The sequence below is a fragment of the Bufo gargarizans genome, chromosome 4, assembly GCF_014858855.1.
Source record: "Bufo gargarizans isolate SCDJY-AF-19 chromosome 4, ASM1485885v1, whole genome shotgun sequence".
Taxonomy (NCBI): Eukaryota; Metazoa; Chordata; class Amphibia; order Anura; family Bufonidae; genus Bufo; species Bufo gargarizans.
The window spans coordinates 124,364,880-124,380,867 of NC_058083.1; the positions used below are offsets into that span (position 1 = coordinate 124,364,880).

The 15,988-nt window shown below is 42.5% G+C and overlaps 1 protein-coding gene across 1 annotated transcript; it reads left to right on the forward strand.

Moving 5' to 3' along the window:
- Positions 1–6,104: 6,104 nt before the first annotated feature.
- On the forward strand, positions 6,105–15,529 carry TM4SF1 (transmembrane 4 L six family member 1). The gene is made up of 5 exons (XM_044292267.1): positions 6,105–6,438; positions 13,151–13,240; positions 13,325–13,467; positions 13,813–13,999; positions 15,145–15,529. Exons 1-5 carry the CDS (start codon positions 6,262–6,264, stop codon positions 15,157–15,159), a joined length of 612 nt encoding a protein of 203 aa, XP_044148202.1. The 5' UTR covers positions 6,105–6,261; the 3' UTR covers positions 15,160–15,529.
- The last annotated feature ends 459 nt before the right edge of the window (positions 15,530–15,988 follow it).

The following is a 15,988-nucleotide window of genomic DNA, read 5'->3' on the forward strand; positions in this document are numbered from 1 at the left end:
GTGCGTCAAACCAGGTAGACCCAGAGCTGCTAAGAGATTTTGCCCGTTTTCGCACACCACTAAGCCAGGCTTCAGGCTCAGTGGCACCAACCATTTATCGGTCTGTTGTTCCATGCCCGTCCACAGCTCCTGCGCGGTGTGGGTTTTTCCTCCCAAACAGATGAGTTTCAAAACAGCCTACTGTCGTTTCCCCCTGGCTGTGCTGAAGTTGGTGGTGAAGGTGTTACGCTTACCGGATGAGGAGGCGGTAGAGGAGGAAGCGGAGTAGGAGGTGGCGGCAACAGTAGGCAATGAGAAATATCCTGCAATCCTCGTGGCGGTAGGACATGCGCCTTAGGCGTATGGGGGTACTTCCTCTTTCTCTCCAGTGTTTGGGGGATGGACAGCTGAACGCTTTCATGGGACAGTGTGGACATGCTGGGTGACGGTGGTGGAGATGGTGGTGTTGCTGCCACATCCTCTGTTTGCGGGGTGGCAGATGCCACTGTCACTCCAGAGGGGGAGGAAGAGGCCGAGACAGCAGCAGAAGAGGTAGCAAGAGGAGCCTGAGATCTTTAGTGTTTTTTCAGGTGTGTACTCCACTGCAGCTTGTGCTTTGCATTTAGATGCCTGGTCATGCAGGTGGTGCTCAGGTTTAGAACACTTATGCCTCGCTTCAGGCTCTGATTGCACAGCGTGCAAACCACTCGCGTCTTGTCGTCAGCACATTGTCTAAAGAACTGCCACGCCAGGGAACTCCTTGGAGCTGGCTTTGGTGTGCTCAGTCCCTGGGTGCGGTGGGCAGTAGCAAGCATACTGGATAGGGGACAGCCACTCTGCTTTTGCCCTCTGCTCCCTCTTTTTCTGTGCGGCTGGCGCTGTGTGACCACCAGTTCTTCCTCCGAACTGCACACATCACTCGCATGACCTTGATTCCATGTGGAGTCTAGGACCTCATCATCCTCCACATCATCTTCCAACCACTCTTTACCTCTGACCTCCTTGCCAGTCTGCACACTGCAGAAAGCCGCAGCAGTTGGCACCTGTGATTTGTCATCATCATCAGAGACGTGCTGTGGTGGTCCTCCCATGTCCACATCCTGAAACATAAGTGGTTGAGCATCAGTGCACTCAATCTCTTCCACTTCTGGGGCAGGGCTAGGTGGATGGCCGACGGAAACCCCGCCAGCATAGTCATCAAAAAGCAGAAGAGACTGCTGCATGACTTGGGGCTCAGACTGCTTGGCTGATTTGCAAGGGGATGAGGTGAAAGACAGATGCCCATGGATTGCAGGTGCCAACTCTGCAGTTTCAGCAGGGGACCGGGTGGGAGACAATGTGAAGGAACTGGAGGCACTGTCAGCCATCCAATCTACTACAGCTTCTTCCAGGTATCGCATCCTAACACCTGGCTGGTTAATTCCAGCATTGGCACCTTTCGGTGTAGTGGGTGCGTAGCATGCCACTCAATCAAAGTGGGTTCGTCATTCACTAGCACCACTACTTCCAGGTGTTACCAAATCAGGTGGTTTGTGAATTGTAGGTCCTCGGGTCTGGTCTACTTGGCTACCTGCATATGTGGGCTTCAGTATGTGAGCAAGACCACCCTAGAACTTCGCCAGAGAATTGGCAAACATTTGGGCGACATCAGGAAGAATGCTGATACCCTTATTTCACGACACATTAACGTGTCCCATTCAGGAGATGTGCGGTCCATCACCTTCCAAGGAATTGAGACTGTGCAACCTTCTCAGAGGGGGGGGGGGCAATTTCGATAGGCGTGTGCTTTAAAAGGAGGCACAATGGACCTTTAAGCTTGGCACTGTTCGCCCTGCTGGTCTGAATTACCATATCTGATATGCATGCTTTATAGATTAGATATGATTCACCTTGGGTTTCCTTGCAAATATCGGTCTGGCTGGTACATGTGTAATTAACAACAATACATATAAGTCAGTCAGTTATAATATAGTGCTGTGTCTGGTTGTTTGTGTTATTTGGTCAGCATATGTGTACAAGTACACATATACAAGTACTGCTAGCCAGTTTTGGTGCTGCAGCTCCGTTCTGTTATGTGTTTCTGGTTTTTAGGAACCTGTTATAGTGACTACTGAAAGGTAGTTGGTGTCCAGGCTGCCGAATCTGGTCCTTGTTTTACCTTCATCTTTTTGTGAAGGCTGGGCGGCTTATTTCGTGATGTCAGTGTGATGCCGGTGAGATCCGTGTGGTAGTTCCGCCTCACTCGGATCCCATTGGTTCGCGCCTTCCCATCCTTCTTGGGGGTGTGTCAAGTCCCCTTATTTACATCGGCGTATTGAGCGACCGCTTCACGGCCGTCATAGTGCTGGAGACGCCGCCACACAACACTATTGTGGCTGCATTGCTTGTATCTAGCATCTCTGTATTCAATATTTCTGCTCCTGATGATTTGAATAATAAAACGCGTCGAGCAGAATACTAGATAGACGCCATATGAGGGAGAGCTAGTTATTGGGGGACGATAGTCAAGACAGAACTTACCCTAGGATCACTAAGACTATTCAATAAGTCTGATGAATGCTGTGAACCGATAGTGGTCCTCTTAATAGCTGAGTGTATTATCAGCCAGAGGTACCAATCATTGTCTTTTAGTTCTTTAGCACTATCGTCCCTGGTATGGGTGTTTAGCACATACGTTTGTGGATGAATTGAGAGGCAATACCGCCCCTCTTTTACATTTATCCGCTTCGCTATTACCCTGTGTATATGTTGGTTATGGGGTTTTTTAGTATTACATCCCCCGTATTTTTTAATAGAAACTAATAAAGAATACATTTTAGCGCCTTTACAGGACGGCCACTCCTAGGGAGAGTAGCAGCAGTGCTGAGATTTCTCCATTTATAGACAATTTGTCTTACCATGGACTGATGAACAGCAAGGCTTTTGGAGATACTTTTATAAACCTTTCCAGCTTTATGTAAGTCAACAATTCTAAATCGTAGGTCTTCTGAGAGCTCTTTTGTGCGAGGCATCATTCACATAAGGTAATGCCTCTTCTCATCTCCTTGATTGGACTCCAGTTGGCTGACACCTCAATCCAATTAGCTCTTGGAGATTTCATTAGTCTAGGGGTTCACATACTTTTTCCACCTGCACTGTGAATGTTTACATGGTGTGTTCAATAAAAACATGGTAACATTTATTTATTTGTGTGTTATTAGTTTAAGCAGACTGTGATTGTCTATTGTTGTGACTTAGATGAAGATCAGATCACATTTTATGACCAATTTGTGCAGAAATCCATATCATTCCAAAGGGTTCACATACTTTTTCTTGCCACTGTATATGGGCAACAGCATATGGGGTTTTGAGCATCTTTCTGCCTTTTATGACCACCTTATTTTGTTACTTTGTCCATCCAATCTACTACTGCCTCTACTTGTTCTGTCACCTATGTGCACCTGAAGAAGGTGTTTCAATTGGGCGTGTAGCTGGCACAGATCGACTACGTCCTCTCCCTGCAACAGGAGCTCCACCAGCACCTCGACCAGGGCCACGTCCCTTATTTGATGCTCTCCTCATTCTTTGAGGTCACCCACTGTACTAACAGACAGATTAACTATATTAATTTCCCTGTCACGTATGCAGTGCAGGTGTACCTCACACCAAAAATAGGAATATGTCACCCACCGAACTAACAGACGTATTAACTATATTCATTTCCCTGTCACATATGCAGTGTAGGTGTATCTCACACCAAAAATGGGTATATGTTACCGTCCGAACTAACAGTCAGATTAACTATATCAATTTCACTGTCACGTATAAAGTGCACGTGTATCACACACCAAAAATGTGTATATGTCACCCACCGAACTAACAGACAGATTATATTAATTTCCGTCACGTATGCAGTTCACGTGTATCTCACACCAAAAATAGGTATATTTGACCGGCCGAACTAACAGTCAGATTAACTATATTAATTTCCCTGTCACATATGCAGTGCACGTGTGTCTCACACCAAAAATGGGTATATGTTACCGGCCGAACTAACAGTCTGATTAACTATATTAATTTCCCTGTCACGTATAAAGTGCACGTGTATCTCACACCAAAAATGGGTATTTGTCACCCATCGAACTAACAGACGTATTAACTATTATATTTTTGTGCCGGGGTACAAAGATGGTACATTGCACCCACAAAAAATCGCTATAGGTCACCCACAGAATTAACAGCTAGATTCATTATTATATTTCTGTGTCAGGGGTGCAAATATGGTGTATTGCACCCACAAAAAATCATTATAGGTCACCCACAAAACAAATAGCCCGATTCCTAACACCCCCCCTCGCTTCAGCTGCCTCCTTCCTGTCCCTGCACTACTCAGAGCTGATGGGCGGTGCTACACGTGATCCAGCTTGTATAGAGGCTGGGTCACATGATGCACTGGCCAATCACAGCCATGCTATTACTAGGCATGGCTGTGATGGCTACTAAGTGCCCACAGCTTAAAAGCTTGTTGATTGGCTGCCCTGCAGCCTTTCAACAAGCTTTATTAAATGCCCGAACACCAAACTCGAACTTTTGCTGCACAGTTCGGGTTCGGGTCTGGATACCCGAACTCGCAAAGTTCGGTACGGACCCAAACTTTACAGTTTGGGTTCGCTCAATACTACAGGTAACACTTCAGGTGGACACTTAAGGGTCCTTTATATGGGCCGAGCAGGCAATTATCGGGAACAAACCATTAATTCTTGATAACTGCCTGCTCATCAGAAGAGGTGAAATCTGCAGTTACATGGGGATGGGTGATCGCATAGAAATGAATTGTTCACAGCTGCCCAGAAACAATGATTTAGGTGTCTGTCCATTAATGAGCAGGCGTTTGCTCGCAATCGCGTGATCAATGGCACCTTTCCATGGGCTGTTTATCAAAAACAGGCATTTATACGAACATTTGTTCCCAATAATTGGCATTGTAATTTTCCTGTGCAAAGGTTCCTTTAAGGGTTTGGTCACTTTCTGGCTGTTGTTAACCTTTGTGTTTGTAATATGGCACTGACTGATATAGTCTTTGTTGATGTAGTGCACTATTTTCTATACTTCATAATCCATGCCCTCTTGTTGGGCAAGTCTTTTGTGCTATCCACAAAAACATTGCACCTGCCATCTCGGCTGGGCATTTAGTGCAGGTGCAGTGTATTTGTATGGAAAAGGCTGAATGATATGTCCTAGCTATGTTCTGGATAGGACCCTAACGTGAACAGCACGGAAGATTTGCCCAACAGGGGACACGGCTTATGAAATTCGGGAAATGGCACAGAACATAACCAAATATATTAGTAAGGGCTGTTTCACACGAGCGAGTCCATTGCGGGAATCATGCTCCGTGCAGGAGCGCACGGCATTATCATGATTTATAATGCTATGTGTCTCTGCATGGCCATTTTTCCACAGAATCATAGTGACATAAAGCTGTCAGTATGATTCTGTAGAAATAAGGTCAAGCAGAGGCACATAGCATTATAAATCATGATAATGCCGTGCGCTCCTGCAAGTCCAGAGCAGAGGATCACACTCATACACGGAGCGTGATTCCCGCAATGGACTCGCTCGTGTGAACCAGCCCTAAGTGCCATAAAGTCATTTTACATACACATTGGTAAACAATAGCCAGAAAGTGGCCAACCCATTTGAGTAATACTTTGATAACAGTCAGATTTCTGATTTGTCAAGGTCATTGCCAGGTACCCTCAGGTAATCTTGTGATAAGAATAAAGTAAAATAATAAGCACATCTGCCTGGGGATCTTAATGGATGCGGAAGATGCTTATGAGCAAAGATCCCATAGGGAGGTCTCCTGAGATATGAAAGCTTGCTCAGCATTTACCAATACCCATAGTCAACGTAGCTGCCAACAGGTAATGGAAAGAAAAGCTCAGAACTTGTAATCTGTGGGTAAATTAGGACATTAGTAAGTCTGCAAACACACATTACATGAGAATGAGTCCTATAGGAAACTAAGAGAAACGTTACGTCAGAGTTTTGGCTCAGATAGCTTGTACCAGACTTTATCTTGCCCCACCTCTTTTATTAAAATGTAGGTGGTGGATTTCATAAAACACATACTTAGCCTCTGTAGTAAGCAGTTTGTGCTGGTAATAATAGCTAGCTCTCACCCTGGTGACTAACACTGTCCTGGGTATTTAAGAGCTAGAACAAAAGGGTTCACACTGTACTCAAAGTCACCAGCACCAGCGAAGGATATAGCAGATCCCCACCACCGCAGCAGCAGAGATGTGTTTTGGCAGTTGTGCTAAGTGCATTGGCTATATTCTACTCAGTTTGGCTATACTTTCCATAATTGCTAACATCTTGTTATACTTTCCTGATGGAGACACAAAGTACGCCCGAGAGAACCTCCTGTCTAACTATGTATGGTTTTTCGAAGGTATCGGAGGAGCTGGACTTCTTGTAAGTACTTTTTACTTCCATTAACACTGCAAATGTAGGATTTTAATTGTGTTTACTTCAAGGCGAATACAGTGCATTCTCTCTGCAACCCCAATCTTGTCCTGTGGGAATGTACCCTTCTTAATTCCCATGAGGATGATGGCAATTTTATTAGGCTATTCTAAAAAAAAAGCATAAGGAAACTATGTGGACGTATCTTATAAGTTGCAGTTTTGGCCCAGCATATCATTTCCAGTATATGATCTCTGAGACAGAGCTTGTGAAATCTGTATGTGATAGAATGACTATAGATATATATTATCATATATATGTATTCTTTCTTCCATTTTTTACAAAATGACAGCACATGGAAAGTTTGTGTGGTTATTTATACATCCGTTTTTCTCAAACACATCCATGTGCCCGATGCAAGAAGCTCATCTCACAACCTATTCTGGCCCATTTTGCGGATCAGAATAGCCATTTCTTTTAATGGGAGTGAGAAAAAAGCATAGTGCACACGGCAGCTATCTGTGTTTCACGGATCCCTTTTTTTAGACAGAAAACCGTGGTGTTGTGAATAAGCTCTTAGACTAGAATTCTAGACTAGGCAAGAATAATAGATAAACAGGCAATACATAGTACAGTACTGGAAGTGAGTGGCATAAAGCAAAGCTCTTTGATGTTGAGGATCACACATAACTGGAGTTATTCAGGGTAGTGCTTTGCAACATTTCGCCTGCACTGTAGTACAATCGAAGATAACCGAGCCCTAATTTTAATGTGAAAGTTGCATGCCAGGTTTTTTTTTGTAACGGTTTCAAGGGTGCTGGCAATTATTTTTTCCCTAGGGATCAAACAATTTCACCACAATGCACAGGCAATGCTCTGTTGCTATGACATGCGTACCATAAAGTAAAGTATATCAGGCATATGGAGCTGCTTGCAATGCAATTGCTGGAGAAGAGCAAAACTAAAAATAAGCAAATATGAATTCAGGCTGACACAAACAGCATCCTGTATTCTAATGGAGGTAGTCCTGTGACCCTATTACTGGGTTATTCCTGCTTACAGACTGTGCAATTCTGATAAAAAGTACAAATTCATAATGTTGTATAGGTCATTCCCTATACCATTAATGTTAACCAGGAATCATGGCTGGTCCCCACAGATATCATCAGAGGTCAACGGTGTGGTCAGTACTGAATGGATTCAGGCGCAAGACGTTATATATAAAATAAATTCATGCACACCATGCCATGTTATTCTGCAAATCCATCCTAAATTAGATGCCCCAAATCCATCCTAAATTAGATCCACCTTTTGTTGTCCCTCCGTGAACTAGTCTTTACTAGAGTTTCGAGTCCCTGCTCGACGTGTTTCTTTGCTAACCTAGTTTCAGCCATTCATCAGGACCCTTGGAACATAGTAATTTTGATGAGATCTTTTTAAACGCGCTGCACGCCTCTATGAGGGCCGTAAAGGGCTTCAGTTCAGGCAGTTAATCTCAGATCACTAATATTGAGTACACATATCTGTTATCTATTATTAAAGAAAAAACAATGATGTGGGCAGCACAGCGGTATGGAAGTAGATACGGAGTGCCAGAGGCTGAAGAGGCGATCCACCGACCAAACTTATAACAAAAACAAACTCCACGGCACTTCCAATTGTAGTGAAATAAAAGAGTGCTCTTTAATCACCAGATAGCAACGTTTCAGTCCTCTTAATGGGACCTTTCTCAAGCAGTGACAGTGAAGCAGATCACTAATATTGAGTACGCATATCTGTTATCTATTATTAGTTAATCCCATAAATACTACAGTTCTGGGAACTAACAAAATGAGGCAGATTTACTAATCCAAAAGATGCCCCAGATTTATCAAAGTGGCTGATGCTGGATGGGGCAGTTTTAGACACTTTTGTCCAACGTTACACCACCTGTGACTTCTCCTTGTGTCACAATGCTGGGCATAATATTTGCGTAATTTACACTCTGATCATTTCCTGCTAACTTATGCCCCCTTGTCATACAAGATGCAAAAGGTATCTAAAATACATAATAAATGTAGTGCAAAGCATGTATATGGTTATTTGGTGCAAATTTAGCTTAAATTCTGCCACTTTTTTGCTTAGAAAATCTCACTCAATGTGTAGCATCCAAAAATTGTGTGCAGAAGTAGACACATTTGTCTTAAACTCTTCTCTGTCTTAAACAAAAGCAATGGTTTCCTCTAACTGGAAATTTTTAAGCAGGTACATGTGACTCATGTTTTTTTAGTGGCTCTTCCCTCCTCTGACATGTCTGTGCACGTTGGTGAAATTGCAAGTACCTGTTCTCCAAACAGACTACTCCACAATACTAACAATACCCATCCCAAAGGGCGTAACAATACAACGAAACCGTCAATCTATACACAAATAGACACTGGCATTCGGAGCTGTGTGTCCTAGTGTCACATGGAGTCGATTACATAGGTGTTCCACTTTATCAAATAGCTTATAGGACTTCCATGCAAACAAAATGAACGGAAATACAGTAGAATAGTATTAATACATACCTCATACATTCAGTAGACTATTATCTCCAGAACCAGTGTCCACACCTGACAAAACTGGAAAGATGCCAGGGTGCACTGCATGTAGAGAAGTCTACTGTGATGCATTTAAAGGATCAGTTATCTAGGCAAAGATATAATGAAGCTCCTTCTATAGAAAAGGACCATGGTCCAGAGATGATGGGTGACATGTACAACTATGCCTATTCAAATATCTAAGATATTACTTCTTTCCTTTGGGCAGGATTAGAGAGAGTCAATAATAAACATGTTAATGGGCGCTCTTTTGCATCGTCCTATTACACAGGCTGATGCTAAGAGAATGGGGGAGGAAGGATTGTTACCACAAGCGTTCTTCCTCTATTCAGTTCTAATGATTATTCGCAGCACATCCTTGTTTACACAGCTCAGAAAGGTAAAAGAGATGCGCCATTGATAATCGTTCTAATAAAAGATGCAAATCAATGACAAATGAATGTTCAGCAGCAAGATTATATAGACCATTTATCTGAAAATCTTCCCGTCTAAGGCTACTTTCACACTAGCGTTCGTCGGTCCGCTCGTGAGCTCCGTTTGAAGGGGCTCACGAGCGGACCCGAACGCATTCCGTCCAGCCCTGATGCAGTCTGAATGGAGCGGATCCGCTCAGACTGCATCAGTCTGGCGGCGTTCAGCCTCCGCTCCGCTCGCCTCCGCACGGACAGGCGGACAGCTGAACGCTGCTTGCAACGTTCGGGTGTCCGCCTGGCCGTGCGGAGGCGTGCAGATCCGTCCAGACTTACAATGTAAGTCAATGGGGACGGATCCGTTTGAAGATGCCACAATATGGCTCAATCTTCAGGCGGATCCGTCCCCCATTGACTTTACATTGAAAGTCTGGACGGATCCGTACGAGGCTATTTTCACACTTAGCTGTTATATGCTAAAATAATGCAGACGGATCCGTTCTGAATGGAGCCTCCGTCTGCATTATTGTGATCGGATCCGTTCAGAACGGATCCGATCGAACGCTAGTGTGAAAGTAGCCTTATAGGGGCTTTAAATAGTAAACTTCGCTGAATGAGTATACAAAATCCCATAGAATTTTTAAAATTTTTAACATGATCTTTATTGAACAATCGTAATTGTGAACATAATTATACCAATATAACATTACATTATACAGATAATAATGAGCCTTTGTGATAAAGGAGTCTAATAACTAACGCACTTATCACTCACTAGTGTGAGACTATTAACATAGGAGGAACTATCAATGGTGTACATCAGCAGAAAGGTGAAGTCTACCAAACCGGGGAGATTCAGCGCTTATTATTGACCTTCATAGGTAGGTTCATTTGCTATCAATGGCTAGCTTTTTGACATCAGTCACTTCATTCAGCAGTACATGTTTTTTGGTTTAGGAAGTGTAACAGCTTTCACACTCCTATATACGGGTGATTGCATCTAGAATAATAATGCTAGTGCATCCCAGCTTCATGGTTTGGTAGACTTCACCTTTCTGCTGATGTACACCATTGATAGTTCCTCCTATGTTAATAGTCTCACACTAGTGAGTGATAAGTGCGTTAGTTATTAGACTCCTTTATCACAAAGGCTCATTATTATCTGTATAATGTAATGTTATATTGGTATAATTATGTTCACAATTACGATTGTTCAATAAAGATCATGTTAAAAATTTTAAAAATTCTATGGGATTTTGTATACTCATTCAGCGAAGTTTACTATTGATATTTCTGAGTATCCCGGTAACAGTTTAGTTACTCATTCTGACCGACTAGAGATTGTTAGGGGCTTTAAATGTCAGAGTGCGAAAGTTCTAGTCGTTTAAATGGCTATATAAGGGATCTTTTCCAGAAGCTCCCAAGTCATGACGGAAAGTTTTCAATCATATATAAGGATTCCACCATTGGAACCATTTCTGAAGGCCTAAAAATAATCTTTACATAACATGTACATGTGCAATTTTAGTTAAAGGGGTTATCCAAGAATTAGACAGACCTCCAACAGTGGCTGATCCAAGGTGGACACAAGGGTGCACTAGCCTTTCTGCTGCCTGAGGCGAAAATTGCCATTTTTCGTCTCTGCAGTTTGACCAAAAAAATGTTTGTTTACTACTTTTCCATCATCCTCCCGTCTTCTGGACGAATCATCCTACCACCCCCAATACTGTGCCGCTGTGCTCCCCAATACTATATCATAAACAGATAAACCCCTGATAATAGTAGTACCATGCAGGTAGTGTCCTTCAATAATCATTGGCATGTGTCCTAAAACAACTGTGCCCAGCAAATAGTGCCCCTGACACTAATAGTGTAAACATAACGTCCCCCAAAAATAATTGTGGTAAGCTGATACTGTGCCAAGGTGCCCCCACAGTTATAGTGCTCCCCAAAGTCCCACCAATAATAATCATTTTCTGCCAGAGCACACATGGTGGTAATAGGGCTCCTACAGTACCCACAACATGTCCCCACTGTGCCCCAGAAGCAATAATCCTCCCATAGTGCCCATACTAGTAATCATGTTCCGCATAGACCCCCAGTAGTAATAAAGCCCATTATAATTCCCCCTAATAGTAATAATTCTCCTTATAATGTGACAGTAGAAAATGTCCCCTTATAATGTCTGCCAGTACAAAAAATACTCCCTTTTAAAGCCCCCAGTTGAGCTAATGTCCCCATAATGCCCCCATAATGTGCCAGTATAAAATACCCCAATATAGTGCCCCCAGTAAATGCCCCATAGTGCTCCTCTCCCCCTTTCTCCTAGTGCCCCCCATAAGTTACCAGTATAAAATGCCCCTATATAGTGCCGCAGTAGATGCTCTCAGTGTCCGCCATAATTTGTAAGTATAAAATACCCCTTCTTAGTGCCCCCCGAAGATGTCCCCATAGTAATCCTCTCCCCCCCTTCCCCATAGTACCCACCATAATGTGTCCCAGTATAAAATGCCCCTAGACAGAGCCCCCCATATAAAATACCCCCTCTTTGTGGCCTCAGTAGATGCCCCCATAGTGTTCCTCTCTCCCTTCCCCTATAGTGCCCCCATATAAAATACCCCTTCTTTGTGGCCTCAGTATATGCCCCATAGTGCCCCCCAATGATGTGCCAGTAAGATGTGCCCCCATGGATGCTCCCATAGTGCCACCCAATAATGTGCCAGTAAAAAGTGGCTCCATAGTACCCCCCAATAATGTGCTAGTAAGAATTTCCCCATAGATGCCACCACAGTAACCCCCAATAATGTGCCAGTAAGAAATGCCCCCCATAGATGCCCCCAATAATGTGCCAGTAACAAGTACCCCCCAATCATGTGCCAGTAACAAGTGCCCCCATAGCGCTCCTATATTGTACCATATAAAAAAATAAACACATATACTTACCTCCATCAGGCTGGCAGCGATGCGATGCAGGCCTTTTCCGGCCTGTGTCCCGCGTTGTATGGCTCAGACAGCAAGATGATGTCACTGCGCCGACTACACCGGCCTCTGATAGGCGGCAGGCACTAGGCCTGCCGCCTATCAGAGGAACGGGGAAGGGAGACGCCTCTCCCCTGCCCTGCAGCAACCATCTGTATCGCTGTCCTGAGGATGGCAATACAGATGACTATGGAGATGAGCGCTTCCACAATGGCTTCCACGGCTGTTATCAGTGTGCACACAGTTCATATAACTTTTATTTGTTAATAAAACCAATAGACCCTAGCATTAAGTAATAGGCCCCAAATCAGTATTGTATGGGGTTATCCCCTGCTTGACCTTTGGGGACCATTATTGAGTCAGAACCTGGTTCTATCAAAGGATCTGGTAGGCTAGAATAAGCCCTGATGGCACATAACCCTTTTTTGACCACAAAGACCAGAAACCAAAGAAATTCATGTTAGACTGGATTTATGTACCAATTGGCCATGATTTGTAAGTGCAATGCTCATTCTGCAATGTGTTGGAGAGGGCCTGTCTTTTATGTTGGACAACCTCATATGTGGCAAATAAATAAATCAGTGGCCCAGTAGTAATAGTAGTAGATGTCAGCCAATCTTGTCTGCGGCACACATACAGGTTTACATGAACAATTAGAATTATCTATTGGTTGCTAAAGATGTTTTTTTTTGTTTCCCGAATCAGGCATTACCAGATAACTGAATAACTGTGCACATGTTTTTCTTCTAGATTCTGATTCCTGCCTTTGTGTGCATTGGACTGGAAGAAGAGGATTGCTGTGGATGTTGTGGCAATAGGAACTGTGGAAAAAGCTGTGCAGTAAGTTTCTATATACTGATAGTGAATCTCATTTGTTTCCAATACTGACCAGATATCACAGATACTAATATTTCTTCATTACAGATGCTGGGATCTGTTGCGGCTGCATTAATTGGAATCATTGGCGCTGGTTACTGTGTCATCATCTCAGCACTGGCCTTAGAAAAAGGTCCATTTTGTCGTACCAATGGCATGTGGACCTATCCATTTGAAGATTCTAAAACACAGTATGTGTTATTTTTTTCACCAATTCTTAATTATTAGAAACACGCTTAGTCCCTCTGTCCTCTGATCTGACATTGGGGACGGTTAAGAAGCCTTCATATGCATTTTTTATTAAAATCCAGTTTCCATTCTCCTTCAGCTCCTTAATACTGAAATGTATTCACCTATTGCTAAAATGTATTCCCCTGGATCCTCAAGATTTCAGGCTACTGAACAAATTGAAGTAGATTTAGGTTAACTTAAAACCAAATAGGTGTATTGATTTTTGAAGGAGATGGTGATTATAGTTTAAAGTCTGAATGTTTTTACATTATTCACCTCACATAACTAAAATGTCTGTCTTACAGCTATTTGGCTGACCATTCAACTTGGTCCCAGTGTGAAGAACCAAAGAATGTTGTTGTATGGAATGTTACCCTCTTCTCCATCCTGTTGGGTTTGGCTGGACTCGAAGTCATTTTATGCGTGATTCAGATGATCAATGGTTTAATTGGAGGAATATGTGGAGCCTGCTGCTGTCAAGAGAAGTCCCAGGTAAATGAAATACATACCTGATGGTTGTCCATGTATGCAGTGACAAATATATTTTTCTGCTCTTGTGGATTTGTCTGGTGGAAAAACAACCTCATCGGAGGGTTGGCCCAATCAAGGCCTATTTACATGCTAAGTAACAAGCAAATACATAAAGTGTCATATGAAGGAGGAAGGGTAGACTGCATTCACAAGTATTAACGTACACAAGAGTGCATCAAGGTGAGAACTTTGCCATTTGCAGACCCCTTTGCTGAATGCATTTTGGGACATATATAGTCCATCCTTGTATTTCAGTTTTTGCTTCAGGCAGCCAAATGTTAGAAGCACTTACAGGAATGACACAGGCAAAAGCCCAATAAAGTATATGGCAATCTACCCAGCAAAGTCTGCTCAAATTCTTCATTTTAATAAGGAGGAAAACATTAAAGGGAACCTGTCACCAGTTTTATGGTGTCCTAACTAAGGGCAACATAAATAAGTGACTGATTCGCTTAGCAAAATGCTGGGTCACTTTCTTTAATTGACCCAGTCAATCTGCCAACATCTTGTATTGAAAAGCTCCAGCTGATAATGATGAGTCATGAATATTCATGAGCTCCTGACTCTCCCCGCCCACCTGCTGCTGAATGACAGTTTGTTTCCATATGAATCAGCAGCAGGTGGGCAGGGGAGTGGCTATAGCTCTGAATTAAATATACGCTGGACTCAATGACATCACGCTGGACTCCAATCAGCTCATTAGCATGCGGCATGCAGCATCTTTGTGTGTATATTATGAGGTAACCATCTGTCACACCAGTAAGTGAATACATCTAAGGTACTTTTTAGTAGTTAATGATTGTATATAATTAGTTAGATTATAATCAAATATCCACATGACAGGTTCCCTTTAAAGATAGCTATCCATACACATTAGTAGATATTATTATTTAGTGTACCTACCAGATAAATCTAATTTTGTCTTTGAACTAGGATTATTCACATCTGCATTGAAGTTTAGTCAATGAGTTCCATCAGGCAGGCTTAGTTTCCACCATGTCAGGGATCTGGCACGTCTGTTAGTTTAGCAGTTCTGCTCCTATGTGGAAGCCTTTGACGATTCTTTACAATTACTTTACAGTGATTCTTTTTTATTCTTTTTGTAGCAATACGTTTGCTGATGAAGTTTCCTGGAATACATGGACATGAAGAATGGCACTATATTTTTGCTATGTAACTTGTATATGTGATTGTACAGAATTATGTATTTAATATCTTTGCATGTTGGATATGTAATAAATGTAGCTTTTTATACTGAGCTTGTTGAAACTGAATGTTATTAAACTGGAAGCAGATAATGTGTTGGGGTTAGCTGGATAAACTCTTTATAACACAATATGATGCTGAAGCTCAACTACTTAAAGCGTTACTCCATTTCCAAACGTTAAGAAATCAAAGTTGTTATGTGTATGTGTTAATATTTGTTTTATGTCTTCCATTTCTTGTTTTTTTTCTTGCCAATATCATGAATAAAAAGAATGGACAACCAGACAGATCTTGTTCTTGTGCTGCATTAGGTTAATATATATGTCTGCTAACATTTCCTGCATAAGGTGAAAACCAGTCCACAACATACATACATTTAAGTATATAAGTATCTCACAAAAGTAATATTTTAATATAACTTTTCATGGGACAACACTGAAGATATGACACTTTGATACAATGTAAAGTAGTCAGTGTACAGCTTGTATAACTAATCACACAGCCTTTAATGTTTAAATGGCTGGCAACAAAAGTGAGTACAACCCGGAGTGAAAATGGCCAAATTGTGCCTAAAGTGCCAATATTTTGCGTGGTCACCATTATTTTTCAGCACTGCCTTAACTCTCTTGGGCATGGAGTTCACTAGAACTTCACATGTTGCCACTGGAATCCTCTTCCACTTCTCCATGATGACATCACAGAGCTGGTGGATGTTATAGACCTGGAGCTCCTCCACTTTCCATT